Genomic DNA, 27,645 nt, shown 5'->3' with positions numbered 1-27,645 from the left:
ATAACTAATTTTGTAATTACCACTCTTTAAAAATAATCTAAGAGGCCCACCTCATTTTCTTCAAGTAATAAAACCCTTTTATTGGTCTCTGGTTTCAGGCATGGTCTTAACCTTCATGGAAAATATATTGAAATTCCATGTTTCCCATTTATTTGTTTAAGTTTCAAAAAGCCTGTTCTGCAAAGCAGAATTCAGTTAAGGTAAACAAATCCGGCTTGTTTTACTCTACAGTTAATGGGATGTCACACCTAAGGAAGAGGAGTTATGCTGGGTGCATCTCTAAAGGCTCTACAGGTGTCTAGACAGATTTGTCTTTGTTCCTCTCTCAAAACAAGCTGTCAGGAGCAGGTGTTCTTTCATCTCAAGTCTTTCCTTTATGCATACACACAGATTGGGATGGAGTCACAGCTTCATTGCTCTGTTGTTATACTAGCCAAACTATATTGGAAGACTGAATAAAATGAGGAAAAGAAGAAAATCTGGCCTGTTGGTTTGATATGTAAATCTTTGTATTATCATCTTACTCCTCTGGAGTGTCTGATTTTAGTTTATCATACTTGCTTATATTCAACACAAAGCAAGGCATAGTATAGAAAGATGACCCTGGATAAGAAATGTGTACCAGATTCTAGGAACATCCATACAATTGCAATTTCCTTTTCTTTGGTTAGTAATGCAGTCAAATTGAAGGTGTACATATATTAGGATTTAAATTTATGCTAAACTTGCAGAGTTTAACATTTTTTCCCAGTCTATAAATATAAAAAATATTTATTCTCAGAGGAAAAACTCCACTTATTTTCTGGTGTGTGCCAGGAAACATAAGCTTCTGTTACTTGATGAGATCCTTGTCCTTTTATTCCATTAAAAATTATATTAGTATCATAAGAAAGATACTATGGTTTTCATTTCTGCATTATCTTTCAGACCTGTCATTTGCAAGGAGCAGTGTCACACTTCACAGCCCTGAAAAAGGAACAGTGAATTTGTCAAACACATTCTAGGAAAAGAATAGACTATTCCTTTTTCACACAGGCCCTATTTTCCTCCCTGGCTTTCCAGATATCCCAAAAATATTCAGTATTGTGGATTTACAGAGCACAGCTGTCTACATTCACAGTTGTACTTAATCTAAAGTTTTTATTTCTGTTTTCAATTCAGCATAATTTCCCTAGGTTCTTTGTATTTTGTAATTACTTGAGAAAAAATATCTTTAAATTTTCAATTCTGCTCTCAAGTCATCATCATTACTTAAAAAGAAAAATTTAAAAAAAAAAAAATTGAAGTTCAAACCTTAAATCCTCATGCCTAGGAAGATGTACAAACTGTCAGGTTATGGTGACAAATGGCTGATCCCCATGCACCATGAGAGAAGCAGGAGGCCCAAGCCTGAGGGGAGCCCCAGCAGGCCCATGAGACCAATAGAGTCCCCTTTCCGAGCTCCTCCAGGTGTCACAGGAGCCCTGTCCAAGTTGTGATAGTAGTGGGATTCATATATACAATAGGTAGGTGGGTAGGTAGGTAGGGGGATTTGTGTGTATACAAAAAAGCTTTTCATCCTGATCAGCCAGAGGGGAACAGAGAGACTCCTGATGCTGTTTGTGCCTGTGTGAGTGCTTAGTGTCCCTGTCCATGTTGCTGTATGTGGTTTTCCATGTCTCCAAGTACACCATGCCATACAGTGTGTGCATGTCTGCCTGCTGGCAATGGAATACACACTGACCCTGCTAGGGGCACGTGGGGCATGGGGCTGTGGCAGTCTCACCTCCACTGGGCTGTCAGATTTGGCAACCTCTAACACAAACCATGAAATCACACAATGGGAAAGGTTGGAAGTGATCATCTGGTCCAAATTCCTTGCTCAAGCAAGGCCATTCTAAAGCACATTGCACTGGATTGTGTCTAGATGATTCTTGAATATCTCTAGAGTGGGAGACAATCTCTCTGCCCCAGTGATTGGTCAATCACACACTAAATTTCTTCTTCTGACTTGGGTGAAAATTCCTGAATATCAGTTTCTGCCTGTTGTCTCTTGTCTATTGCTTAGCACTACTGAGAAGAGCCTGGTTCCACCAATGAGACACGTGGTCCATGAGATAGGTGTCAAAAGATTTGAATATGCAATGCAAACTGCTGCTTTAATGACTGGATATATTTTTAATGCTGAAGGATGCATTTCACTTTCTTCCAAGCCAACTGAGAAAGCATGCATCATCACACTATTTGAAAGTAATCTGTGTTTTTATGTTCTTTTTCTACTTTTTCACATAGAAGGCCAAATAGGGGATATTTAAAGTTTGATGAGAATGTAACAGGTGATGATGACAATAGTCACAGAACCATAGAATGGTATGGGCCAGAAGGGTCCTCAAAGATTCTTCTGAATATCTAACCTAAATTTCCCCTCCTTCAATTTGTACCCTTTACTTCTCGTCCTATCACTACATGCCCTTGTGAAAAGTCCTTCTCTGACTTCCCTGTTTTTGCCCTTCAGGTACTGAAAGGTTGTTATGAGGTCGCTATGAAACCTTCTCTTCTCCAGACAGAATAGCCCCAACTTTCCCAGCCCATCTTCATAGCAGATGTGCTCCAGCCCTCTGATCAACTTCATGGCCTCCTCTGGACTTGCTCCAACACTTTCATGGCCTTCTTACATTGGAGTTCCTTCTGAGCTAAGAAAAAGTGGTAACACCTCTTTTCCAAATGCTTCATGGCAGCATTAGTGGAGAAGAAGGGATAGGACATTAAGCATGATGTGCGTCCTGTACATGGCATTGGTGAGGCCATGCCTTCAGTTCTGTGTCCAGCTCTGTACCACTCCATACAGGAAGGACACTGAGGTGTTGGTGTGGATCCAAGTAAGGGCAATGGAGCTGCTGAAGGGTACGGGGCACAAATACTAAGAGGGGCAGCTTAGGGACCTGGGGTTGTTAAGCCTGGAAAAAAGAAGGCTCAGGGGTGACCTTACCACTCTAGAACCACCAGAAAGGCAGCTGTAGCCAGGTAGGAGTTGGCCTCTACTTCCAGGCAACCAGCGACAGGACAAGGGGAAATGGCTTCAAGCTGTGTTAGGAAAGGTGACATGGGGAAGAATTTCTTCACAGACGGTGTGATTCGATACGGAAATTGAATGCCCAGGGAGGTGGTGGAGTCACCTGTAAACAGGTGTTTACAGAAAAGCTGGCAGTCAGTGCCATGGTCTATTGACATGGTGGTGTTCAGCCGTAAATTTGACTCAGTCTCAGAGGTCTTTTCCAGTCTGATTCTGCGTTTCAATCCAGCCGTCAGCGCAGGGGACGGCCGGCACAGCTGCAGCCCTCCCCGTCACGGCAGGGCAGCTGCCGAGCCCCTTTCCCCACACACGGCCTCTCCGTGCTGCCAGCCTACGGCCCCGAGCTTCCCCGGCCCGGCTCCGCCCCGCGGCCCCGCCGCCACATAAAGCCGCCGCCTCCGCCTCCCCGCCCCCGAGCAGCGCGGAGCAGAGGCTGAGGGCCGGCGGCTGCCGCCATGGTGTTGAACCCGGTGCTGGGGAAGCTGGTCAGCAAGCGGGTGGTGCTGGCCAGCGCCTCGCCGCGCCGGCAGGAGATCCTCACCAACGTGGTGAGTGCGGCCGGCGGCCGCTCGCCTCGCACGGGCCGGGGGCTGCGGGCAGCGGCGGCCGCAAGCGCCGGCCCGGGCCTGCGGGGCCCAGCGCCTCCCGGCCCGCCCGCTCCAGTGAGACCAGCGGGAGGGGAGCGGGGCAATAAAGGAGATGTCTCCTTTCTGAAACGCACTAGTGCAGAGCCAAGGAGGCTGTAACCTGTCATTCAGAGCGCTCAGCCCCTGCGGAGGAACGTGTCGGCCTCGCTGGGCGGGCTGCGGGAGGATTTAGAATAGCCCTTGGGTATTATTACCTATCCAACTTAGGTTACTTAGTATTACCGTTCTTATTAATTCAACCGATAAGTTGAACATAAGTGGAAGAAATAACTTCAAAATGAGGATGTGTGGAGAAGCACCGAGGTTCAGTCATGCACTAACTTACTAGAAACAGCTTGCCTGCTGGGTGTAGTAAATGTACAAGTGTTACCCAGGGGCAAAAAGTTGGAAGAATAGTTGGACATTTTTTTATGAAACCAGTCAGAAACTCTCTGTTTTGTTTTCTGTTTATCATGTGTTTAAGGACATATAAAGTGCAATAAAGCTCCCATAAGAATGTGCGTGGCTGTTGCTTGAGTAAAGTGCTATGGATGGATTAAATTTAAAAAAAATCCAGTAATATAATCCTCTAGTTATGAAGTGTGTAAGCTCATACTGTGGGTTTTTATACAAAAACAATAATGAAACTACTAACATAATTAGGTTATAATAAATAAGGGTGAAATCAAATATGCACACCAGTTTCAAAGTTCTGATTTGTTTTATTTTGGTTGCAAAAGATACGTATGCACTAAACACTGAGAAACATTTTGAGGGTTTTTTTCCTGTGTGTGATGGCTGGGAGATATGTTAAAGTGTAAGAAGCAGATGTCAAATTTGCTACTTGCTTGATATGCCTTGGGAGCAATGTTTAATTATGAGGTCAGATTGACTGCATCACTTTCCTCTGTTACAGGGCCTGCGGTTTGAGGTGGTTCCATCCTGGTTTAAGGAGACACTAGAGAAGTCATCTTTTACAGCCCCTTATCAGTATGCTGTGGAAACAGCAAAACAGAAAGCTCTTGAAGTAGCAAACAGAATGCATGTAGTAAGTTACTATTACAGCAGTGAACTTTTTGTCTTTTGGTGGTGCATGTTACTGTGACTTAATTTGCTTGCACTGCTTAAGTGATCCCTGAGTCATTTTTCTCCACTGAGGGCTAATGGATGTTTTCCTGTCATTTGTGAAAGATGGTGTCTTGAAATTACCTAATCAAAAGTCTCATGCCTGCAGTTCAGTCTCTCCACAGACTGAAACAGTCTGCATCTTTTGCCAGCATCATACCTACTCTTCTGCAGGACATATATTCCTTAGTTTCTTTGAACAGTCAGGGGTATGGCTGACCTCATTCCACATATTTGTTGGTTGTGGAGACAGACTCCATGGGAAAACACTGCTGTGATTCCAGTGCTTTGCTGTAGCTTTTGCTGAAGAAGTGACAAGAGTAGCTCAGAAATTTTGAGTATAGAGGTACTGGAGGAAAGCAGAAAAATTACTCATTCTTTGCCCAGAATGTTTTAAAGCAGAATTTGTCTATTTAATTTTAAGAAGGGAGAAGCTGACATGATTTCAAGTTCTGTTGGATAAGGCATCCATTTTGTATCCTAAATTTTATCAAAACCAGTGATGCAACTTATACTATCAGTGGTGTTTGACTTACGTCCTTGGCTGTGATCAATGTTTGAACACATAAGGCTCTTTGCTACTAGAACCTATTTAAAAGTCAGAGTGATCAAATGTTACAAAATGGACCATAATAATTTTTTTAATAATATAGCTCTGAAAGAGAGGTGTTTGTTGATCCTATTCTAGCAAGAGAAAAGGAATATTGAACACTTTAAATGAACAGTGAAGCCAGATGTCACCATTCTTCAAAGCAAATATTGCATGATCTCCAATGTAAATCGTTACCCAGGATTCTGTAAACTACTTTCCAGACAATGGTACAACATAGGAGAGTGGATTTTAAACTCATCTTCACTAATTTACTTACTTTGGGCTTTCATTGCAAAACTCTGTGCTGGTGATAATGCTAATTCAGTGGATTTCAAAATGCTTCTTCATCCAGGAATTAGTAGAACTAATTCTAGATATTGTTAAGCAGTTTAGAGCACATCAAGTCTTTTTCTAGAAGAATTGCTTCCCTATAAATGTTTTTTTATAATGGTCACACAGACAGGTTTCATATCATGTTGTGATAAGTAACACCTTATAGTATGCAGGTGAATCAAATCTTAGCTATAAGGAAGGACAAGGACAATCTTAGCTTAAAGTCAAGAAAGGTTTACAAGGTTTATCACTACCTCTGATATTTAAAAAATAAACAATTCCCTTTGAGAGAAAAACACTTAAGTGTAGCTAAAAAAACAGGGTTTATTTTTTATTAAAATTTTACTTAGAAAAATGGTCCTAGGGGGCTGTATTCTCTGGCTTGCAAACACTAGGCACCTCCTTTAAAGGAATTGTTTGCCACCTTGAAGATTGACTTTCGAGAATTCACTTTAATTTTTGGATGCATTTATTCATCAGTAACATATTTTGGCAAATTTGTGGCTTGAAAATGGTGTGCTCAAACCTCACTTCTGTGGTGATATAAATGTTTAGTGTTTTGCAAACAGTGCAAAAGGAGAAACAGTGTCTTGTTTTCAGGTCAGTGTAGAGCCCTACTTCTAAATCAACAAATTGCTATTTTCTTATGATAAGTCTTAAAAGATTTTGTTCTCTTTGCATCTTCTGATAAATGCCTTCTTTCTTATGCTTTTGCAGAAGCATATGAGAACACCTGATATTGTCATAGGAGCAGACACTATTGTGGTAAGAAGCTTTTAGTGATTTAGCATTAATTTAATTTATGACAAGTGTAAAAAATACTTGTATCTTTAGGTGTAAGTTTGAAAGCTGCCTTCAGTGTGTGTTTATATCTGCGTTATGGTACATCTTTTTAGGTTTTGTTGATATGGCTTTTAGGTTTGTTTTTTTTTCCCAACAAGGTAATTTTTGAAATCCTGAGAGCTAGAAGCCTTGCTACTGGCTTTGGGGACACTAATACTGCCATAAATATTGCCTTGGATCCTCTAATATGTAATGGAAATTCTGTTCTCAGGTGACTCGTCAAGAAGTCCAGATCATGTGAACTGTTCAATATTGTGCCTTATAGTTGGAGGTTGCTTTATACCTGACATCCTCACAGAGACAGTTAGCTGTTAAGGACAGAAGAAGTTGAATTATCCTTTTGTTTGAGAGGCACAGCCATTGGAGGGTAGAATGTGGCACTTTAATGCTTAACACTGAATTACCTGTTCTACTAAAGTATCTGTGCTTCTTGCTCTATTCAATAGACACAAATTTGAAACCCGGCTGAAATCATGATTTAAACGTAATTTCTGACCTCAATTTCTGAAAAGTGAGAAAAAGCAGCACACTCACTCTGTCTTTCTGTTTTAGTCTGTGGATGAGCAGATCCTGGAGAAACCAGTTGATAAGCAAGATGCCTACAGGATGCTATCAAGGTCTGTAGTTTTAAGATACGAAATTTGAAGATGCAGTTTCTCCATCCCTTAGATTTTCAAAAGGGTTCCACGGAAGGGATACATGCAAATTTTTTAGGGTTTTGTTTTGTTTGTTGTTGAGTTCAGTAGGTCAGCCTCTTCATTAGGGATATGAAATGTGCTTAATATTTAGCTTTTTAGAACTCCAGGAAAACAGGCAGACAAGATGATACGTCTTTGCATATATCCAAGGTGTCAAATGAATATTTTCACACACTGTTTCATCTTACAATTCAGTGTGGAGTCTTTTGGGGGACAGAGCATGTGAGATGCTTCTGATCACATCCAAAAATATCCTGGCTAATCTTTATAAGACTATTCCTTAAAAAGTCTCTACAGATTCACCATCCCTTGCTATTACACATCTATTGCCTACACAGCAGATAATAAAGACCTCAGAACTAATTGGCCACAGAGTGGCACTCTGGAGCCACTACAGGAGAGAGCCAGGGGTAAGGGAATCTGAGCTCTTGCTCTGCTCTTTGGCTTGCCATGGGATTTCTGGGGGCCAGTCTGGATGAAATGGGAACATACACTCCAGTTCCCTACTACATGTTTAGTCTGAGTTGCATCACCTAGCTGTTTATTGCCAGCTTTCAGTGAAGATGGCTGTAACAGCAGTGTTTGTTCCAACTGGCCTTTTCTAATGCATTTGGAATAGTCACTTTCCTGATGTACAGTGAATGAGCTGATACCATGGACTACTCTTACACAAGTGGTATTTTGGAGACTTGAAATGACTGCAGCTTTTGATAGTGTTTTTTATGTGGTTATTTTTTTGTTTGTTTTGCCAATGGCTTTTCACTGATACTGAAATAAAATTTGTTTAGGATGCATATCAGATCCATTGAGTAATATATTAATATAATGGTCTGCCTCTCCTGCTGTAGCAATATAATCATGTAGAACATTTCATAAGACTGTTGCTTAAAGGACATTTTTTCCCTGACAGGTTGAATGGGAAAGAGCACAGTGTTTTCACAGGGGTGGCTATTATACACTGCCGCAGTAAAGGTATGCATCATTTTATTACAAATCAATATCTGTATTAAAAATTACGCTCATGATAGCTTGTGAACAGGATGGAAATGTTTCATATACAGTCTGAATTGGTTTTCTACTCAAGAACTCCCTTATCAAAACACAAATTAAAATCTCACCACAAAAGCCAATATTCTTCCTATATTCAGTTGTCACACAGGAAGGAAAGTGACAAGACACAATGGAGTTTAGAAATACTGTCTCTGAAAGCTGTGAGACTAATTGAAAGTTGTGGAATATTCTAAATTAAGGTACTACAGACTGAGGCTGAGCTGAATGTGATCCATATTAACTTCATTTTGTGTTGTGCTCATACCAGTTGAAGCTTAATGCCTAAGACTGTTAAGAAGCTGTAGAGAGAAATACACCAATGTTCTTTATCACATAATTTATAGGGAAAGGGAGTGGTTTTTATAGAAACTGTACCATAAATATAATTTGAGGAGTGTTTGAAAGACATTGTCTGATAATTGTGCCAATAGTCTTTTAGTAGAGCTTTCACAGACATTTTGCTGGACATAGTCTTTCTGTACACAAATTAACAGTTTTTAATCTTTTCTGGAATGGTTGCTCTTAACTCTTGTAAAACAGAATTAAAGTTAGTGATGCAGTACTGCTCATATTCTAGTACAGTAGAGGGAGAGCTGTTGCAAAAGAAATAAAACGTTACCAAGAGGTTCCTGTGAGCAGCAGTAAAAAATACCTTTAACTGTTTATTCTAGGAAGAAAATTAAGTGTGCCAAACTGTAGTATTGTTGCTATAAGAGCACATCTCATTTGAAGTTTGCAAATTTGAACTGCATCACACTCAGATGAATGAAAATATACCTTTAGTCTGCAGATTCCCCAAGAGATACAATTGATAGAACAGTTTTGTAGAATACATCTTTATTTACAGTTTGTAATTACAGTCTGTTTTTTAACTTGTTAAAGATGAGTTTTTATTTTGAGCTGACTAGAATTTTTTAGCAATACTGAAAGCCATGGTACTCTGTCTTCATATGTATCAATATTCTTACTTTGTTTAGGTTTCACACTATGACCATTAGAACTTGGTTAGCATTCTTCCTTTGATCTGTCTGTACTGTAGATACTCCTCAGGCGTTTCCACTGCTACCAAAACTATCGTAACAGGAGATGCTGGCCTTAGTGTTTCTAGAAAAGAGTAGAGAGGAGCTAATAATCTGTAATGTGCACAATCATTTGTGCAAGGCTGTTACCTTTTGGACATGTTTTGGAAAAGCCTCTCTCTGCAGTGACAGCAGGCTCACAGTTACCATATTCAGCAAGGTCCATACCCAGGTGTGCAGTACTTTATTGCACCTTCCCTCAGCCACTTCCAGCTACCAAAGTCTGAAATAATCTTGTCATGTCTTGAGAGATGATAGGAAGATGACAGCCATGGTTTTTGATGGGACTGCTGGATACCCAAGTCTGAAGTGCAGGTGCAGCTGCAAGTAACCACTTTTATGACAGCTACATGTTGAACTCTGATATGTTGTTAAGAGTTCTTTGACAACAGTCATAAAGTTGGAAGGGTGGTTGTAGCCTTCTCTGTGCTCAGTGCTGGATGTGTGTGCCAGCATCCATAAATAGCTTTGTGTAAGCATTGTTAATTTAAGAATATATTCCATACAGGAAGGTAAGTCTGTTAGCCCTGCAACAGGACTGCAGAGGTTGAAAATGCAAACTGTTACTGTTTTGGGAAAGTTGAGTCCAGTGTCCTGAAAGAACATTATTAGTCATTGCACATACATCTGTGCAATATATTTAATTTTTCTCAAGCAAAACTTTCAGATGATTAAGAAATACAACCTAGATGTTATGCTCTCTAAACTACAATTCCTGTTTCTAATAAGGCATTTTCTTTCTGTAGACAATCAGCTAGACATGGAAATCACCGATTTCTATGAAGAGACTAAAGTAAAATTTTCTGAGCTGTCTGAAGAGCTCTTATGGGAGTACATTCATAGTGGGGAGCCAATGTAAGTAAGACCCTGATGCTACCACACAACACTTGACAATGGGCCTTAGTACCCATTATTAATCAAGTGTAAAACATTGTCATATATTCTGTGAAATTTTGCTCTGTGTACATGGTAAATGATAGTATGGGTCACTATTCTTTTATTCTTGTGTAAAGCTGTCATTTCTCCAGTGAAAGTGAGCTACCTTTTTAGAATGCTAATGAATTTGAAAAGTGAAGACCTGAAATACTCTGGATTAGAGCAAGCACTTGTGCAATATACAGTTAATCTTTCTGTTAGCGGAGGCATTCAGGGATCTTCAATGCCTGAGACAATACATAGTTCATTACAAACTGGTGAAAAGAGTTAGTGTTGGATAATCTGGGAATCATGGAACTGTATGGGAAGAAAGCTAAAACTCGGTATATTTAGCTTATGAAAATCACTGCTCTGATGTGAAGAGCTTAATTTTCACTTATTCTTGTGAAAAGTGAAAACACAGTTTGTGTGTGTTTCTGTGCAAAAATTGTCCTTCAGCTTATGCATTTCTGCTACACTGATAATATTGCTACTGAGCTATATAGGCAACATTTACAGAGACAATATAGCAGCCAACAGACTGAAAAAAAAAAAAGTACTTCTTTGGAGACAGCAAGGGAAAGGAATTTGTCTTTCCTTTGTGTTAGCTGAAGTCTCCTGAAGGCACAGTTAGCACTATGGACTGCATATCAGGTGATCTCATGTGAACTTTTGTCCCTGTAGGTTCAATTCTGACCATGTAAGAATATAAATTGTGGTGGTTTTTAAACTTATTTGTGCCATAAAACAATAAATCCATGTTTTACTGGGGAAAGAGAAACCAGCGTAGACTTTGGATATAGTTCAGTGCTTATATGTAAGTGAGGCCTACTTTGTGAACATGTAAGGTTCATAGCTTATTGAATAGACTGATGTTGAATTGGATGTGGAGAGGATGTTTTGTCAAGACTACAGCTTGCAATAAATTCCTATGTAATTTTTTTGGAAAGTGATGTTTACTATGCTAATTAGTATGATGTTTAGATTTAGTGGGCCATAAGGTTGCAATTTGGAGTAGAAATGACCATGGATTTTTAGGAAGAATGTGAGGTTGAAAATTATTTGGAATATTATGAATATTTTCTCTGGAAGTAAATATGCTTTAGCAGCACTTTGCTGCAGCAAAAGGGCTTTTGAGCAGTGCTGGGTTCTGTTCATTCTGCTAAAAAGGGTGTATGACATCAAGGGTTTCTCAGGGACCAAAGGTTCAGAGAATGTATTTGATTACTTTCTGGGGCAGATGCCAATTGATCTTTGTTTATATAATCCCAATGATAGGAAGCATTTATTCTGACTTTGCAAAGGTACTACTAAACACACTGTCCTATAAATTTTGCAAAACAGTGAGGAGAAGTATCTCACAGCACTTTTTTTTGGTTATTTTTGTTCCCTTCTCCATGTCCACGTACACATGTTACACACTGCTAGGCATACAGGTTTTTCTAAACAAAAAGTGACCATTCCTTATTGTTTTAAAATATTTGACATGGAAAAATAATTTTTTGAAATAATACAATACTTAATGATCACATGAAAAAATAAAAGAAAAATTTACTAGTGCTGTTGAGGATTAGATTGAGTTCTTTTTCTCCAAGAAAATTGGCATACAGCATTTAAGTCAATCACTGATGACAGAGACTAGTACTACAGGTGAATAACTGATATGGGAAAGGAAGGAGGGGAAATTGCTGTTTCAAGGTACCACAGTAATCCTAACTGTTTTGGGCTTGTATAATGAGTAGACTTAGTTTCTTCAAGCCTCTTTGACCCAGATTTTTATTTTGTAATCTTTCCCTTATGAACAACTTTCTCTGTCTCTGCTTACGACTTCTAGCCTGAAAATCCTGTGTGGTTTCAGTAGCTCTCCTCTGATGGCAGTGAAACCCAAGGACTCTACTACAGTCTGGGAAGGAGGTGATGGCAGAGCCTAGAGCTCCACAAACTTTCCTCTGAAGTAATAAAATGTAGAATGTAAATGTTCTTTTCAGTATCCAATCCCAGAACAAAGTGTTGTAGAAAAATAAATATGTGGCCAGTTCTGTTAATGTTCTTGCTGGGAGTATGATACCACTTCTTTTGATGGCTATAATGTTTTTTGCCTCCCTGTAAACATTCACCAAAATGACTGCAGCCTCATTTAAAAATGAGAAGACATTTCAATCATTATAATATTCCTAATATAGTTGATGTAAGTCATAAGAGTGTTATAAAGGAAGAAATAATTTAAACAATGGCAAAGTTATGAGGTAGTGCTTACAATACAAGATTAAAGGAAAATTCCTATTCCACAGTTTATAGCAATTCAGAAAATCCTACTTGCTGTTATACTGATTCCTCTGTTTTAGCATGCTATTAGAAAGGGAATCCAGAGGTAAGTACTAAAAATAAAGAGTTGTTTCTGATCAAATCTAAGATTAAAAATTAGCAATAATTTTTTGTGTAGTAACCTTCTTTCTCAAGAAGTTTGCATAATTCCATGCTACCTTAAGTTAATAGATCCAAGACTGACTGACCTTTGGGTTTTAAGCTTGCTGATGCAGGCTTTCAGATTTTGCTGTTATGTAGGGAACATACTTTTAACTGCCCTGTTCCTTGTATGAGAACAGTAAAATTGCTGGGTGTACTGCAGCTTATCTGGCTTGTATATATTTCCATTCCACTCCGTGGCATTTGCATAATTATGCCTAAAGACAAATTAGATTCCCAAGGTTAGTTTCTGTGCATTTACATTCCTGTGCCAAAATTCCCAGTATTACCATGACATCCAAGAGCACCATGTTGTGAACCACAACTCTGTTCTATCTCAGATGGTTGCACAAGAGATGGATGGATAGGGCTAAATAGAGTAGTGGATCTTGTTTGAATAGGTTGCTCTTTCCCAAGAAAGCCCTTTCTTCCCATTCCTAATTTTAGGCATTCCTGTGACTGAGATCTGCAAGATGAATTCTGTAATCTTTTTGAGTTCTAAAAGATCATCTTTGTTGAGCTCTTTTGGGACCTAACATTCCTAAAGGCTTTTCAGCCTCTTGTGGAATTGGGTGAGGGTCAGATGCATCTGGTGACCCAGTGTTGGTCTTGGTGACACCGTTACATTTTTGGTAGCCACAACTTGGTAACCTATGACAATACACTCTGACTGCAGTCACCTGCTTCTTAGGTGACTGTTGCACTTGCAATATCTGAACCATCAAGACCTTTGGCTACTCACTTTTAGTAGAAGTACTGATCCTTATATTTATCTTGTGATTTATAAATTGAAGTGTTGAGCTGACCTAGTACATTTAATCTGCCTCTAGCTTAGATACATTAGTCTTTATTCCAGTTCTGCAGTACTGGTGGATTATGAGTGTTCTGTGATACCTCTACTCTAAACCTTAATTAGATTTATGTTGTTTCTGCTTTCTCTTCCCCAGGGACAAGGCTGGTGGATATGGTATCCAAGCCCTTGGTGGAATGTTAGTTGAGTATGTCCATGGAGACTTCTTAAATGTGGTGGGATTTCCTCTGAATCACTTCTGCAAAAAGCTGGCAGAATTGTATTATCCGCCCTCTAAAAATAATGTACAACATAAAAAGTATGACTCTATCCCTTCTGTGGACACTTTTGAGAACCTAAGTGATGGAGAATGTGAATCTTCAAATTTCACAGAGCACAAAGTTGCTAGTAAGTTGGACAGCAGTGGGATGCATTCCTCGGGAGCTGTTCACACTTCTGAAAACAGTTCTGCTGTCAGGACAGGTTTTACAGTGCCTTTGGAAAATCAGAATGGAGTGTTACAGAGTGCATCAAAACTTCCATCCAAAATTCTAGAGCTGATGGATGGTTTTAGAGCTTCAAAGGTAAGGGAAAAAAAAGTAAAACAACTCATTACATTATTGTCTGGTATATTTGTTTTACTGGACTCTATTATGTACCAGGTATTGTGAAATACTTCAGCTGGGGAAGGAATGTGTTAATAATTAGTAAAAAAGGACCACTGATATCTTGGAGAATCTTAAGATAGCCAAAACGTCTGGTGCAGTGCAAACATTGCTGGGCTTGTCTTTTTGTATTGTCTTGTTTGTGTTCTATGAAATTTCAAGTTACCTATTGGATAATTTTGTCTCTTGAGTTGAGAGAGAAAAGAGGTTGCAGATTTTATTTTTTTTTTTTACTGATCAAAAGAGCACAACCAAGCTGGAGCTATATACTCTTCAAAGAAAGCATTTAATGTGGTTAACTCACCTGACTTAACACTGTGACACGAATTGTGTATATTGAATTTCCTTTGTAGCCTTTAATGCTTCACATTAGAATTCTGTGGAAGATATTAATTTTTCATTGTCCCTTCACGATATTATTTTTCAATAACATGTTTCATGTTCTAGATGTGTTTAACTGATATCCATGCTGTATCTGATGGAGGCATACTCATAACAGCTCACAAACAAGGTCACATGCTCTGTGTATCAGCCAGGCATGATGAGAAATGCATAGCTGGACATTTTGGTACTCCCAGATTTTCTACATAGTTCCCGTGCAGCAAAGACAATAGTGAAGGAGTAATGAACAGTGATCCTTCTGATGATCACTGGTCTACATCAAGTTACTTGTTTTAGGAACAGGTGGGAAAGAAGTGCAAAGTGGCAGTGAAATGCAAACTTGGAACTAAAGATCCAGCAGCTTCAAGGTGAATAGAGGGAGGCACACCAGACAGTGAACAATAGTTTTGCTGAAACAGTGGAGAGTTGTGCTCAGCTCTGAAGGAAGACTACTGTGATCATGTGGTGTGGTTCTGTGGGCGTGCTGCTTGCAGGCATGCAAAGCTGTCCTATGAGGTTTGGAATAAAGTGCCTTTGAGGTTGCTGCATTAGTTAACTTCTTGTGTGTCCAAAGGGAGTGATGTATTTGAGTGGGTGAGATGATGCTTAGCATTTCTTCAATTTAAGTGAAAATAAATATGGAGAATCATGAGCATGTACATTACTTATACTGTTTACAGTGATGTGATGTGAATAGTTTTGTGCAATGAAAGACAATGGAGGCTGGAAATGAAAGGAAGAGCTTTACTTTCCCACTACTCCAGTGTAAAGTCAGAGTATGAAGTACTGAATCATATGTTGAACTAGTAGGATTTCACCCCCGCCACCACATCATGGATATTTGTAAAATAAATTACCAGTAGTGATGAATTGCAATCTGACAGAACTCATCATGTTTCCATTTGCAGAACAGGTTTAAGTACACAAAAGCATGTATTTCCACAAAAACTCTGAAGATTTTTTCATTTTGTTTCTTGAACATTGCTTCAAGAACTTTATAAAGCAGAATAAAATCTCGTACAGGTGAAGATGTTGCTGCCTATTGGTATTAAAGATTTGAGAATTAAAGATTTAATTTGATCTTTTGGTATTGGTTCATATGCTTAAGAATGTTCCATAAGGTCAAATAGCCTTATAGATGGGGAAGTGCTAAATATCTTAAGAAGTTTCATACAAAAAAAAAGAAGAAAAAGACTATAAAACTATAAAAAGAAAAAAACTATAAAAAAAAACTATAAAAAGAAGTTTCATACAAAATTTGTAGGCTGCATTCTAAAATACTGTGAGTTCCCTTCTCTCCCAAACACCATTTTTGAAAGTTCTGCTACTTGGCTAAGATACTGAAACCCTCTGAGAAGGAAGGGAGCAGTTTTTAGGAGGTTTGTTCAATTGTGTTGCAGTAGTTTAATTGTAGTTGTGTAGAATAATTTTAGAAAACTACATAATTCTTTTGTTTTTGGATTGTAGTCTTTTAAACACAGCATGATAACAATTTCTTACCTACACATAGGCTCTGTTTGTAGCCTCTAAGCTGAAGATATTTGATCATCTGAAAGATAAAGGTCCAATGAAGGCTGTGGATATTGCAAGTGATGTTGGAACTTCTGTATGTGGAACTGAAAGACTCCTTGATGCATGTGCTTCTCTTGGATTACTGGAGAAAACACCACAAGGTGATTAATTTATCCTCCCTGCAAGAAAGTACTGAAAGACAGGCAGGACTGGAAAAGATGTTTTTAAGGTCACAGGTTCTGACTTGATATTGTGGATAACTTGGATTTGGGGCAGAGGGGAATGGATTGTTACTCTTTTGCTTTCATTATTAGTAGCTGGATTTGTTTCATGTGGGGGGAAGGCTTTATGTAATGAACACATTCAAGTCTCCTTTATTGAAACTTTAGATTGTTTTTGCTCTCTGGACATAATACTGACCAAATTTCTAAGAAAAGGCTGCGTGGACGGTCCTAGGGAACACTGTAATAGCTCAGATGCGTCACCTGCACTTGAGTCACAATAACCCCATGCAGCACTAGGGTTGCTGGCGGGGGAAAAGTGGCTAGAAAGCTGCCCAAGGAAAAGGACCTGGTGGTTTTCAAGAGCAGCTGAACGTGAGCCAGTGTGTGCCCAGGTGGCCAAGAAGGCCAATGGCATCCTGGCCTGTATCAGCAATGGTGTGGCCAGCAGGAGCAGGGCAGTGACTGTGCCCTTGTGCTCAGCACTGGTGAGGCCACAGCTTGAATTCTGTCACCAGTTTTGAGCCCCTCATGACAAGAAAGACACTGAGGTGCTGCAGCATGTCCAGAGAAGGGTAATGGTGCTGGGGAAATGTCTGGAGCACAAGTCTGATGAGGAGTGGCTGAGGGGGCAGGTGTTAAACCTGAAGAAACCTGAGAGTCAGAAGAGACCTTATTGTTCTCTACAACCGTATGTCAGGATGTAGCTAGGTGGGAGGCGGTCTCTTTTTACAAGTAACAAACAGCAGGATAAGAGGAAACAGCCCCAAGGTATGCCAGGGGAGATTAGGGCTGAATATCAGGAAAAAAATCTTCCCTGAAAGGATTTCCAAACATTGTAACAGGCTGCCCAGGGAAGTGGCTGAGTCACCATCCCTGGAGGTATTTAAAAGGTGTGTAGATGTGGTACTTGGGAACCTGGTTAAGTGGTGGATTTAACAGTGCTGGGTTAAAGGTTGTACTTGATAACCTTAGAAGGCTTTTCCATTCTATCTAAAATGATTGTCAAATTCCATTTCCTACTGCAGCAGCGCTGTCAGCTGAGGATCAGGCTTTTAACAGGGAGAGTTCTGCAATGTGTTCCCCTTAGTGGGCAGGTTAAGTTTTAGTGCTTCTAACTGGAACAGTCCTTGAAGGTGTATGTAAATAAGGGAGTCAGTATTAGGATTAACTTCTTCAGTCCCCACTATGTAGTTCTAAGTTTCCATGGGCATCATTTACATAGTAAGACTTGAAATGGTTAGGTGTGAAGAAAAGAAAATAAAGGGAGATTTTTTTTAACTCTGTTAGAGTACATGACAAATGAAAAAGACCTGAAGACAAAACGTAATGGAGAAAGCTTGAATTCAGGGAAGAAGCAGCCATAAGCTAAACAAAAATCTAGTCAAGAATGAGGGACTTCTAATATTGTACCTTGAATATTAGGTATCTGAGGTACTCTGGTTTAAAATTAAAAACATAAATCAGCATGTATCCATGTTTTCCAGCATCTAAATCCTTTTTTGAAACTATATACTTGCTCCTTTAAGAGTGACAAGACTTTCAGAATTAATTAGGTTTTGTGCAAATTTTTAGTAATGGATCATAAGATCAGGATTTACTAGTTATTTATGCAGAGAAGCATGCCTTCAGATTTAAACAATAGTTGCAAAATAGTGAAACAAAGCTGTTACAACTGTGTTCTTTTCATAAGGTTACAGTAATACAGACTCAGCAAATACCTACCTGACCTCAGATGGTAAATACTCACTTCATGGCTACATTATCCATTCTAATGATCACCTTTGGCCTCTCTTCACAAACTTGGAGTCTGCTGTCAAAGAAGGGAGCAGGCAGAATCATCGAGCCTTTGGAAAGAAAGCAGATGATCTGTTTAAGGTAATATAAACTCTTACTAGTATCAAAACCAGCTGTGATAAGCCCAGAACTGATCTAGGGGCAAATGGAGACAGAGCTATCTGAATAAAGTTTGTCAGTCTCAGAAATGGTTAGAAATACTGTGCAACTCACCAGTCCCAGGCTTCTGTTCCCTTCAACTTTAGGCTGTGAAGTAGAGGAGCAGTCACAAAATACATTGGGAGAATTGAGTGCTGACAAAAATTTTCCAGATTAAGTGTTGCCCAGCCCATTGACACACTCTGAAAAGAACCTCTGGGCCTGTTTAATTTACGTTTGTGTCCTTTTTATAACACCAGATAGTACCTTACTACACATGTACTCTGCCCATAGTCAGTTGATACTGATGTGTGTCCAGTTTTGGCTGTGCTGTGTTGTCAAAGCTGGTTTGTGTTGGTGCAGTGGAGAAAGGATCTAATCTCCTTTATGAAGTTTTGTAGTTTTGTATAAGCTTCAAGCTAATAATTTATTACTGATAAAATTGTCATCCTTCAGCCATCTGTTTCAATCTGAAATTCCTTTCCCAGTGCTAGCCCAGGTGGATGTGATCAGACTGGAGAATCACTTAGAGTTGTAACTAACCTAACTTGTCAATTACCCATCTGGTGAAGCAGCTTGAGAGGCATAAATATTTATGACTATGTAAGCAGGAAGCTGGTAGTGTGAGCACAAGAATATGTTTTTGACATCACTGCTGGCTGTAGTTCAGACTACATCCTAAGATCCTTAATTTGTATTAAACTTCAAGGTGGTGATAAAGGCAGTCTCTTGAAGGAGATGTCTACATCCCTCATGTATAGTCAGTGGAACAAAATAAGGACTTCTGGAGCCTTAAAAGCTCTGCTAGCCTTGTGTTAGTACTTAAATAACTGGAGGACAGAAACTCCATTGGAAATCATTCAAAGGGTGTTTAAAGGGAGTTAAGATACTTTGCTTTAGGGCAGCTGTTGCAGTAGATGCCTAAATTTATTTACAAATTAAATTGTTTAATGTATTCAAACGGGAGCTCATCCTTTATTAAACATCTGGGTTATCAACTTTGCTTGGGGGGGTGCTTGTGTCCAGTTTGATCCTGGGCTCCATATGTGTACAGGATGGTATGTCTGAGCAGAATCTATGGGCTGCCTATGGAACTGTGCACACCACAGCCTGGAGATGCATCCACCTCATTGGTAGTTGCAAAGCCAGCCATATCTCTTGAAATCTGTATAAAAGTGAAATGTAAAGGGATTTGTGTGTATGTGTCCTCAAAAAGGTAAAGGTGTGAGGTTCTGCTACTGAATGTTTGCTTCTTCCCTAATCAAAAAAACCTAGAATGATCTTTCATGCTTCTGATTTATGGTGCGGTCCAGTTATCTAAATTATTTCCCATAATGGGAGAATAAATGTTTGAGTGAAATGAAAGCAATTTGTGAAGATGTCAGGAAGGAGCACTAGAATTTTTCTTTCAGTCTCCTAAATCTGTCCTTTCAAGAGGTCTGTGTGATCAGAGTTCTTGAGGGGATGTAAAAATTTGCTTATCACTACAGCAAAGGATTTGGATGAGCAAATAGTGAGTGGCAATTCAATGGACCTTTTAATTTTGGGAATTCTGATGTTCACCACATTTACCTACTGCCTTGATAGTACATAGTTTTAATTAACTAATGAAAATAAACTTAAATTGTGCTGCTTTTCCCCCTTTTTAGGACTATTATCACAGCCAGGAGGTAAAGCAACGTTTTATGGCTGCCATGCACAGCATTGCTAACCTTACAGCAAGAGATGTGGCTACAGCGTTTGATCTTTCACAGTTTAAATCTGCTTGTGATTTAGGAGGTATTGCTTGTAATTGACTTTGTATACAAATTAAAGGGAAATGTTTGATTTCAGTTCTGCATTTTATTGCTTAAGACATGTATATTATTTTACTAGAACTTCAGTAATGTTATCTATTGTTATTTTTCTGATACTGCAATGCCAGGATAAAAGAATGGTGCAGCTAATTAAAAGCAGAGTTACCTAAATGGAATATGAATAGTCCAAGATAAGGAATGTTTGTCTCAATCAGCTACACAATTCAAAGCAGAAAGGAAGATAGTGGCTCAGGTGATATATAGCATTGGGCTGGGCGTGCCATTTTCAGCAGTGTTGTTGCTCTCTCTCCATAGGCACATACAAGATTTTCAAAAGTAATTAAAGTAGTAAACCACCACTGCTAGGGTGTCAAACTTGAAACACTGCACTGCTAAAACAAAAGTTTTGATTATTTTCTAGTGGGTTTGTTTTGTGTATTGTTGTAGTTATTAATATCTAAGATGTCCACCAAAATGTTGAAGACCAATGATATACCTGAAGAAACTCTGCTTTTTAGCATTCTGTTTTTTCACCCTATGCTTGGAGCTGCACAGAGGAAGTGTTATTACATAAGGAAAGATCCATTGAAGGAGGAATACTTTATTTAGTGCCTGGAGAGATGGACAGCATCTCAGAGGAATTAACCCAATACTGGTACAACTGTAGCCACTTGTGCAGAGAATCCGAAACTTCACAATCTTTACTATGCTGGAGACTCAAATTTCATGTATCAGTGCTTTGTAAATGCTAAACAGTTAGAGGTGTTCTTCTTCAACAAATAGAAAGTCTTTGCCTTTTCATTTACATTTTGATACTCCTCAAAAAAACCCTGAGGTATTGATATCAAAGGTCACATTTGCAATTCTGTGTCGGAAAGGAGTCATGCCTGCATTCCACAAGCATTAAAACCTTGCTCTATCAACCAGGAAGTCCTGTTGCTCACATTAGTTTTTGAGCTGTCTACCTCTGGTTCTGATTGGGTGTCTCTATTTTAATGGTATATACAGCCTTGTCTTTAAAAATGTCTGCAAATTCTGGGAGAAAATACTTTGACTTCTTTAACCTTTTAACAGGTTGCACTGGAGCTTTGGCTCATGAATTAGTACAAGTATACCCAAATCTCAAGGTCACGGTATTTGACCTTCCAGAAGTCATTGCAAATACCTCTTACTTTCAGCCTTCAGGACAACACACTGCTCCAGTGACATTTGTGTCAGGTAAATGTAGCACATGATCTTTTGTCTGATTTCTGTTATCCTTGAGCACAGAACAGGCTCTTTTGCTGCTGCTCCAACCCCAAACATATCTTAGTACAAGACAATGTAGGTTCACCCGTGCTAAATGGGGATACTGTATTTTTCAAGACTGTTGGGATAAAAAATGGTTGGAGAATGTGGCTAAATAGGTATGAATTAGTAATTTTTTGAACACCACTGGAAGCAGAGGCTGCCTGTGTTTGTCTGCGGTATTTAATTTCTAGACAAGATCAACATGGTGACTACAAGGAACTTTGTCTCCTTCCTTGCTTTAGGTTTGCTCTCCATTTTTTGGTTAGAGAATTCTTTCTTGTGATCTGCTCTTTAACTACACTTTCCTTATCTGCAAATCACAGCATACCTGTACCTGTTCATTCTTGTTACTTTTGTATTCTGCTGAAGCGCCTTGTTTTTGTAGTATGTACTCTGTGGTTTCTGTAGGAATGTACTGTTTTCCAACAGGTGACTTCTTCAAGGACAATCTTCCAGAAGTAGATCTTTACATCCTTTCACGTGTTCTTCATGACTGGTCTGATGAAAAGGTACATGTGCTGTTAAGCAAGATATCAGATGTTTGCAGACCAGGTATGTTTTTTTCATCTTGTGAATTTGAATGCACATGTTAATGTGCCTTTAATGAGCACTGACTAATGCTTTTCTAGTATGAACTTATGTTATCTTTTGTTCAATCATAGTAGCCTTTGCTTGAATGTCTAGGCTTGCATTATGACAATACCTACTAAGAAAAAGAAGGAAACAAATCTGCAAATAAAACTATATGTAATAAGCTTTTACTGTAGTTGCAGGCTTCACAACTGTATTGTATCCCATCCCCAGTCTCATTTATTAAGAGAGACTTAGTAATGCTAAAGTCTTTCTTACCAAGCCCTGTATCATCAATTAAGTAAGAATGTGCTTATTTCTATACATAAAATTAGCCTAACTAAAGTTCCTTTGGGTTCATCAAGAAGCAGCAGGTTGTTTTGCTGTTGTTTTGCTATTTCAGTAGGGTCCAGAATGTGGCAAATTGGCTGAAGTTCAGTACTACTTTATGCACACGCATACCATGAGAAATACACAGCTTCTTTGACTTTCTAATGCATTTGAATCATAGAATCATCAGAGTATCTCAAGTTGGAAGTGACCCATAAGGATCATCAAGTTGAACTTGCTTCTTGAAGGACTAACTAAAACTAGTACATATGACTGAGAATGTCATCCAGATGGTCAGTGAACTCTGGCAGGTTTGGTGCTGTGATCACTTCCCTGGGGAGCCAGCCTGTTCCAGTGCCTACCACCCTCTGGGTGAAGAAACTTTTCCAAATGTCCAAACTTTCCCTAATGCTTCATTCCATTTCCTTGTGTCCTGTCACTGGTTCACCAGAGAGGAGATCAGCATCTTTCTCTCTACTGCTCCCTTTGAGGAAGTTGTACATGGTGATGAAGTCACACCTCAGCCTTCTGTTCTCCATTCTGAACAGATCAGGGAACCTCAGCTGCACCTCATGTGTCTTACTCTCACAGCCCTTCACCATCTTGGTTACATACACTGAAGCACCCAAAACTGCACACAGAATCAAGGAGTATGCTGGGTTGAAAGGGATCCATCAGGGTCCACAAGTCCAACCTCTAGCCCTATGCAGGATGCCCTGAGGGTCACACCATGTGCCTGGGAACATTGTCCAAACACCCCTTGAATTCAGACAATCTTGGTGCTGTGATTACATCCCTAGGGAGCCTGTTCCAGTGCCCGTCTATCCTCTGGGTGAAAAGCCTTTTCTGCATACCCAAACTAAACCTCCCCTGACCCAGCTTCATGCTATTTCCTTGAGTCCTGTCACTGGTCACAAGAGTGAAGAGATCAGTACTTGCACCTCCATTATCCCTCATGAGGATGTTGAAAACCACAATGAGGTCTTCCCTCATTCTCCTCCAGGCTGAACAAACCAAGTGACCTCAGCTGCTCCTTATAAGGCTTCCCCTTGAGACCCTTCACCATCTTTGTGGCCCTCCTTGGGATGGTCTCTAATAGCCTAATATATATATTTTTTTAATATTGTGATGCCTGAAACTGCACACAGTACTCTAGGCATGGCTGTGCCAGCATAGAGTGAAACAATCACCTGTGTAGTGATTTAGTATCCTGTGCTTGATGCACCCCAGAACACAGTTGTCCCTTGGACTGCCAGGGCACACTGCTGACTCATGTTCAGGCAGTATTAAAGATCAAAGAAGACAAAAAGCAGAAAAGCCTGACCAGTAAGATCATGTGATTCCTTAATGCAACTGGAGGTCTGAAGTTTGTTTCAGAGGAGAGAATGCAAAATAAGACCTAGCCCATAAACTATAACCTTGATTATAAATTATGAAAGAAAATTTTGGGTGACTGTCTTAATCTTATATAAAGTTTGGGTTATGACATACACATACAGGAGTTTTTTGGTTCAAATGAAAGCAAGGCTGAGTTTAAGAGCATAGACAGGAAGTGATCTGAACTTCTGGAGACAGTGCCCTAAACTCTCAGGTCTTTTTAACAATTAAATGGTTGTTTCTAGGAAGAGATCACTGAAAGTAAACTTCTTTCACTGATTTCCACTGAAGACCATGAAAAAAAAATCAGTCCGAGGGGGCCTCTGTAACTGTCACTTAAAAAAACACTTTCAAGTTGAAGCTAAAAATACTTACACGGAACCACTTTTGGTTGTTTTGGAAATGCAGGAAGTGCCTTGCTAGTGGCAGAAACTGTGCTTGATGAACAGAAGACGCACCCTTCTAGAGCTGTGCTACAATCCCTCAGTATGACTGAAGGCAAGCAGAGAAGCGGCTCAGAATATAAACAGCTACTGGAGAAATACGGATTCACAGATGTACAAATTAAGATCACAGGGAACTTATTAGATGCTGTTCTGTGCTTCAAGAAGAGTCTGTCACTGTAGTGTGCCCAGAAGCAATCTGGGATGCTGAATTTTCACCCTCTTGTGCAATATGCCCATCATAAACCAGCTTGTATTGACAGCTGAGGATCATTTTAGCCCTTTATCTGAAGTGTAGTTACAGGCCTTAGATACAAGTTGGAGTGCAGCTTCTGCCAGAGTGAATTCTGTGTGTTTTAAAAAGCATCTGGAGCAGGCCAGTGTGTGTGAAGTACCTTAATAACCAGTTCTTCTGCCAACTGTATTAAGGTTAGACTCAGCATAGCTATGTATAGCATGTCAAGTTAAAACTGCAAGTTTGTACTGAGCTACATTAATATTTTAGTTTTCTTGCACCTTAAAATTAAAGAGCATTCACCGTTTGCAGTGTATTCAGTGGTTACTACTAACTTTTATCAGACATTAAAAATTAATATTGTACCATCTGCCTGAATTTGGGAGTGTTACTCCTCTTTTTCACTCCTGTGTAGGACTTTACTCAAAAACATCTCATATATAGTCTTTTTAAACACTTTTTCTAAAAGCAAAAGTGAAAACAGAACAAACATCAAACCTGTTATTACAAGAGCTGTAAAATTACAGAGGAACTTCAGCAGCCTCTGGCCTCCAGCCACAGTATGTACCTGCACAGGCTGCAGCTGAGAGATGTTTATATTGCTTACTATCACTTCTGGCATTTTCTGAATACGGTTGAATGGCCATATATGCTTTCTGTCTCATTAACTGAGATGAGTTTTAGGAGTTATGTATAAAACCTTGTATGAAAACTAAAAAATACAAATTTCTTCATGCTTCAGTCTTTTATTGGAGAAGTGCATGCTGTATCCAATCTCTTTAAGTAATTTGTCACTAATGTCACCTTTCCTAATGTTTATTCTTTTCCTGATTCTTCATTTATATTTATTTTTTTCTCCTTAAAGTGTAGTGAAAGCCTCTCTGGAAATTAAAGTTACGCTTTCAAACTAGCTTTCTTCTCTGTCAGATATGAGTTTCCTGCCTGTCATTTGTACAGCAGTAGTCCCAGTAAACCCATGTGCAAGAGGCTGTGCCAATACTGAATCACCAATCTCAGCAAATTAGAGAGAGTTAGTAAGGAAAGTTAAGAGTTGCATCTGCTCGGATGTTACTTTATCGGGAGTTACTTTGCTCCTTGACCAATGGGTAAAGAAAAAGTCCCACAGTAACTCAACTCATCAGGAGAAGCTGGCTTCCTACAGAGCATTTCAGGTGTAGAAAATCAGGGATATGTCAGACTTCATCACATTAGGGTTTTTTAATTCTTAGGAGGTTTCTGTGAATGGAATTTTGACTGATCTCATCTGTACAGACATTTAAAATAGATAAAGCCAAATATCCAAGAATGTAAAAAAATTAAAATGTTTCTTTTCCACATCAATATGAAGCTTGCTCTTAGCTTAACAGGTTTGTACATTGAAAGAGACTCCTGGCAATTAGATGTGTCTCATCTCATAGTCATGTTCATAATGCTGTTCCCTAAGTTGCTCTAAGCTGCTTAAGTCAGAAACAATCAAATCCTAAAGTTGGCACTCCTGTAACTGCCAGAGACTTTAAAAACTGTGCCCCTAAGTACTATGTCTCTGACTGCAAAATTTGAGTGTAATGTGTTTGGTTACCACCCAGCCTTCATCTACTCTGTGATTAAGACACAATGCTAAGTATTAGTCACTTGGGCATGGTGTCTGTGGTCATGCACCACAGCTTTGCATTCTCAGTATAATTAAGTGTTGGAGCAGGTGGACCAGGGAGGTTGCGGAATCTCTGTCCTTAGAGGCTTCCATGTATGAAGCTAGCCCTGAAGAAGCTGAGCTGATTGTTCTGAGTGGGAGGCTGGACTCGAAATCTCCTGTGGTCTGTTTCAGGCTCAGCTGTTCTACAATTATTTGATGCAGCCCAGTCAGCTGAGGAATTATAAACTCATCTTACTAATATACAAAATGAGTTTTTCAGTTGCTCTGAATATCTTTTGCTGACTGGTAGAAGGAATGGATTTAATAGTCTAACACTGAAAAGATTTTCTAAGCAATATGCATAACTGAGGAAAATTTTCGTCAGTTATGAAGAATGAGGGGGATTACATTTTAAAACTTTTTGATGATTATTGAGTGTCTGAGCTGTACAAGTTGAAATGGCTCTGAGGAGATTGTCTTAAAGGTCAAAAAGGTATGAATGTTATGCTGTACTTAATAATAAAATCACTATAAACTGCTGCTATTTTGATCTGAGTTGGTGTAAGGCCAAAAGGCAAGTATGTATAGTGGTGATTTTGTTAGTATCCCTCTCTTGGCTTCCTTTTCCTCTCACATGTCTGAATATGAAGAAGACTCTGTAAATCAGATAATTTAAGTTCTGCTTTCATCCTTTGATCAGTCCCACCACAAAGAATTTGGGTCCTACAGGAATAACATACATAATGTGTTGAACAGAAACATTGACGTCTCCTCTGCTTCTGTAATGCTTGCCATCCCCTCCTCTCTGCTTGGCATCATTTCAATATGAATGTGAAGCAGCAGTATATCCCAAAGAGTTGCAACTCTATTCCTAGTCTTACTGTTTTCTATAGTCCTCGTGCCAAGTCTACAGAAGTCATCCCCTTTTCCCCTGAAAACAGAGATGTGACTTGACTTGTGAGTGATCACTCATATTGTGAAAGGGGATTTCCTGGGGTTTGTGAGAGGAGTGGATTAGCAGAGCAAATCCATAAATGATACAGGAAATCTCACAGGTCTTGAAGTTTGCACCCTTCTATATGGTAGCAGAAATTTTCTTACCTGATAATGTATTAGAGCTGTTGCATACATTTGTTTTTTTAAATTAGGCTGTGCAATTTTGCTGGCTGAAATGGTGTTGGATGATGAAAAGAAGAACAGGAGCACAGCTTTGCTGCAGTCGTTGAACATGCTTGTGCAGACAGAGGGAAAGGAGAGAAGTGGCTCCGAGTATCAAGCCTTGCTGGAACAACATGGATTCACAAATGTCAAAATCAGAGTAACAGGAAATTTGTTAGACGTCATTCTCTGTGTTAAGGCCTAGAAAAAAACATATTAAGTAGTAATCTTGATGTCTCATACTTGTGTTTGATGTTTTGTAATTATCCAAATACATTCTCAACTTCTCATCAAAACCATAAGCCATGAACCAAATACCATAAAAAAAGGAATGTAACTAGAAATGACAGCTTTATGGTGTTATTTTTAAAAAGGGGGAAATATTGATTACATTTATTTTGGACTTCAGTAGAATGATGCCAGGAGATTCTGTGGCTGCACAACACGTGTAGAACACAAATGGTGTAATTGGCCCAATGGCAGTATTCACACTGTTGAGAAATCACTGTTTCTTCATACTTGGTGCAATT

General features: G+C 39.3%; 1 protein-coding gene across 7 annotated transcripts; it reads left to right on the top strand.

The window, feature by feature from the left end:
* The first annotated feature begins 60 nt into the window (after nucleotides 1-60).
* ASMTL (acetylserotonin O-methyltransferase like) lies at nucleotides 61-27,459 on the top strand. 7 transcript variants are annotated; one of them, XM_086880690.1, is made up of 14 exons: nucleotides 61-3,600; nucleotides 4,595-4,726; nucleotides 6,446-6,493; nucleotides 7,124-7,188; nucleotides 8,180-8,241; nucleotides 10,145-10,253; nucleotides 13,727-14,153; nucleotides 16,126-16,288; nucleotides 18,042-18,226; nucleotides 19,933-20,062; nucleotides 21,154-21,297; nucleotides 21,799-21,921; nucleotides 22,451-22,562; nucleotides 24,055-27,459. In XM_086880690.1, the coding sequence occupies exons 1-13, from the start codon at nucleotides 3,508-3,510 to the stop codon at nucleotides 22,513-22,515; spliced, it is 1,746 nt and encodes a 581-aa protein (XP_086736816.1). In that variant the 5' UTR covers nucleotides 61-3,507; the 3' UTR covers nucleotides 22,516-22,562; nucleotides 24,055-27,459. The 7 variants fall into 7 exon arrangements, with proteins under 7 accessions (XP_086736816.1, XP_086736815.1, XP_086736814.1 ...); XM_086880689.1 differs by lacking the exon at nucleotides 22,451-22,562 and having other exon boundaries at nucleotides 27,106-27,459; XM_086880688.1 differs by lacking the exon at nucleotides 22,451-22,562.
* Nucleotides 27,460-27,645: the final 186 nt, after the last annotated feature.

The sequence above is a fragment of the Cyanistes caeruleus genome, chromosome 3, assembly GCF_971803275.1.
Source record: "Cyanistes caeruleus chromosome 3, bCyaCae1.hap1.1, whole genome shotgun sequence".
Taxonomy (NCBI): domain Eukaryota; kingdom Metazoa; phylum Chordata; class Aves; order Passeriformes; family Paridae; genus Cyanistes; species Cyanistes caeruleus.
The sequence above is the reverse complement of the archived record's forward strand: the minus strand, read 5'-3'. Positions and strand labels throughout refer to the sequence as shown.

What these genes read in the sequence shown, in the direction of transcription:
- ASMTL (XM_086880688.1), top strand. Translation starts at nt 3,508, where the DNA reads ATGGTGTTGAACCCGGTGCTGGGGAAGCTGGTCAGCAAGCGGGTGGTG. An exon ending in TATACACTGCCGCAGTAAAG is followed by an intron (nt 8,242 to 10,144) that starts GTATGCATCATT and finishes TTCTTTCTGTAG; the next exon opens with ACAATCAGCTAGACATGGAA. An exon ending in ATCTGCTTGTGATTTAGGAG is followed by an intron (nt 20,063 to 21,153) that starts GTATTGCTTGTA and finishes ACCTTTTAACAG; the next exon opens with GTTGCACTGGAGCTTTGGCT.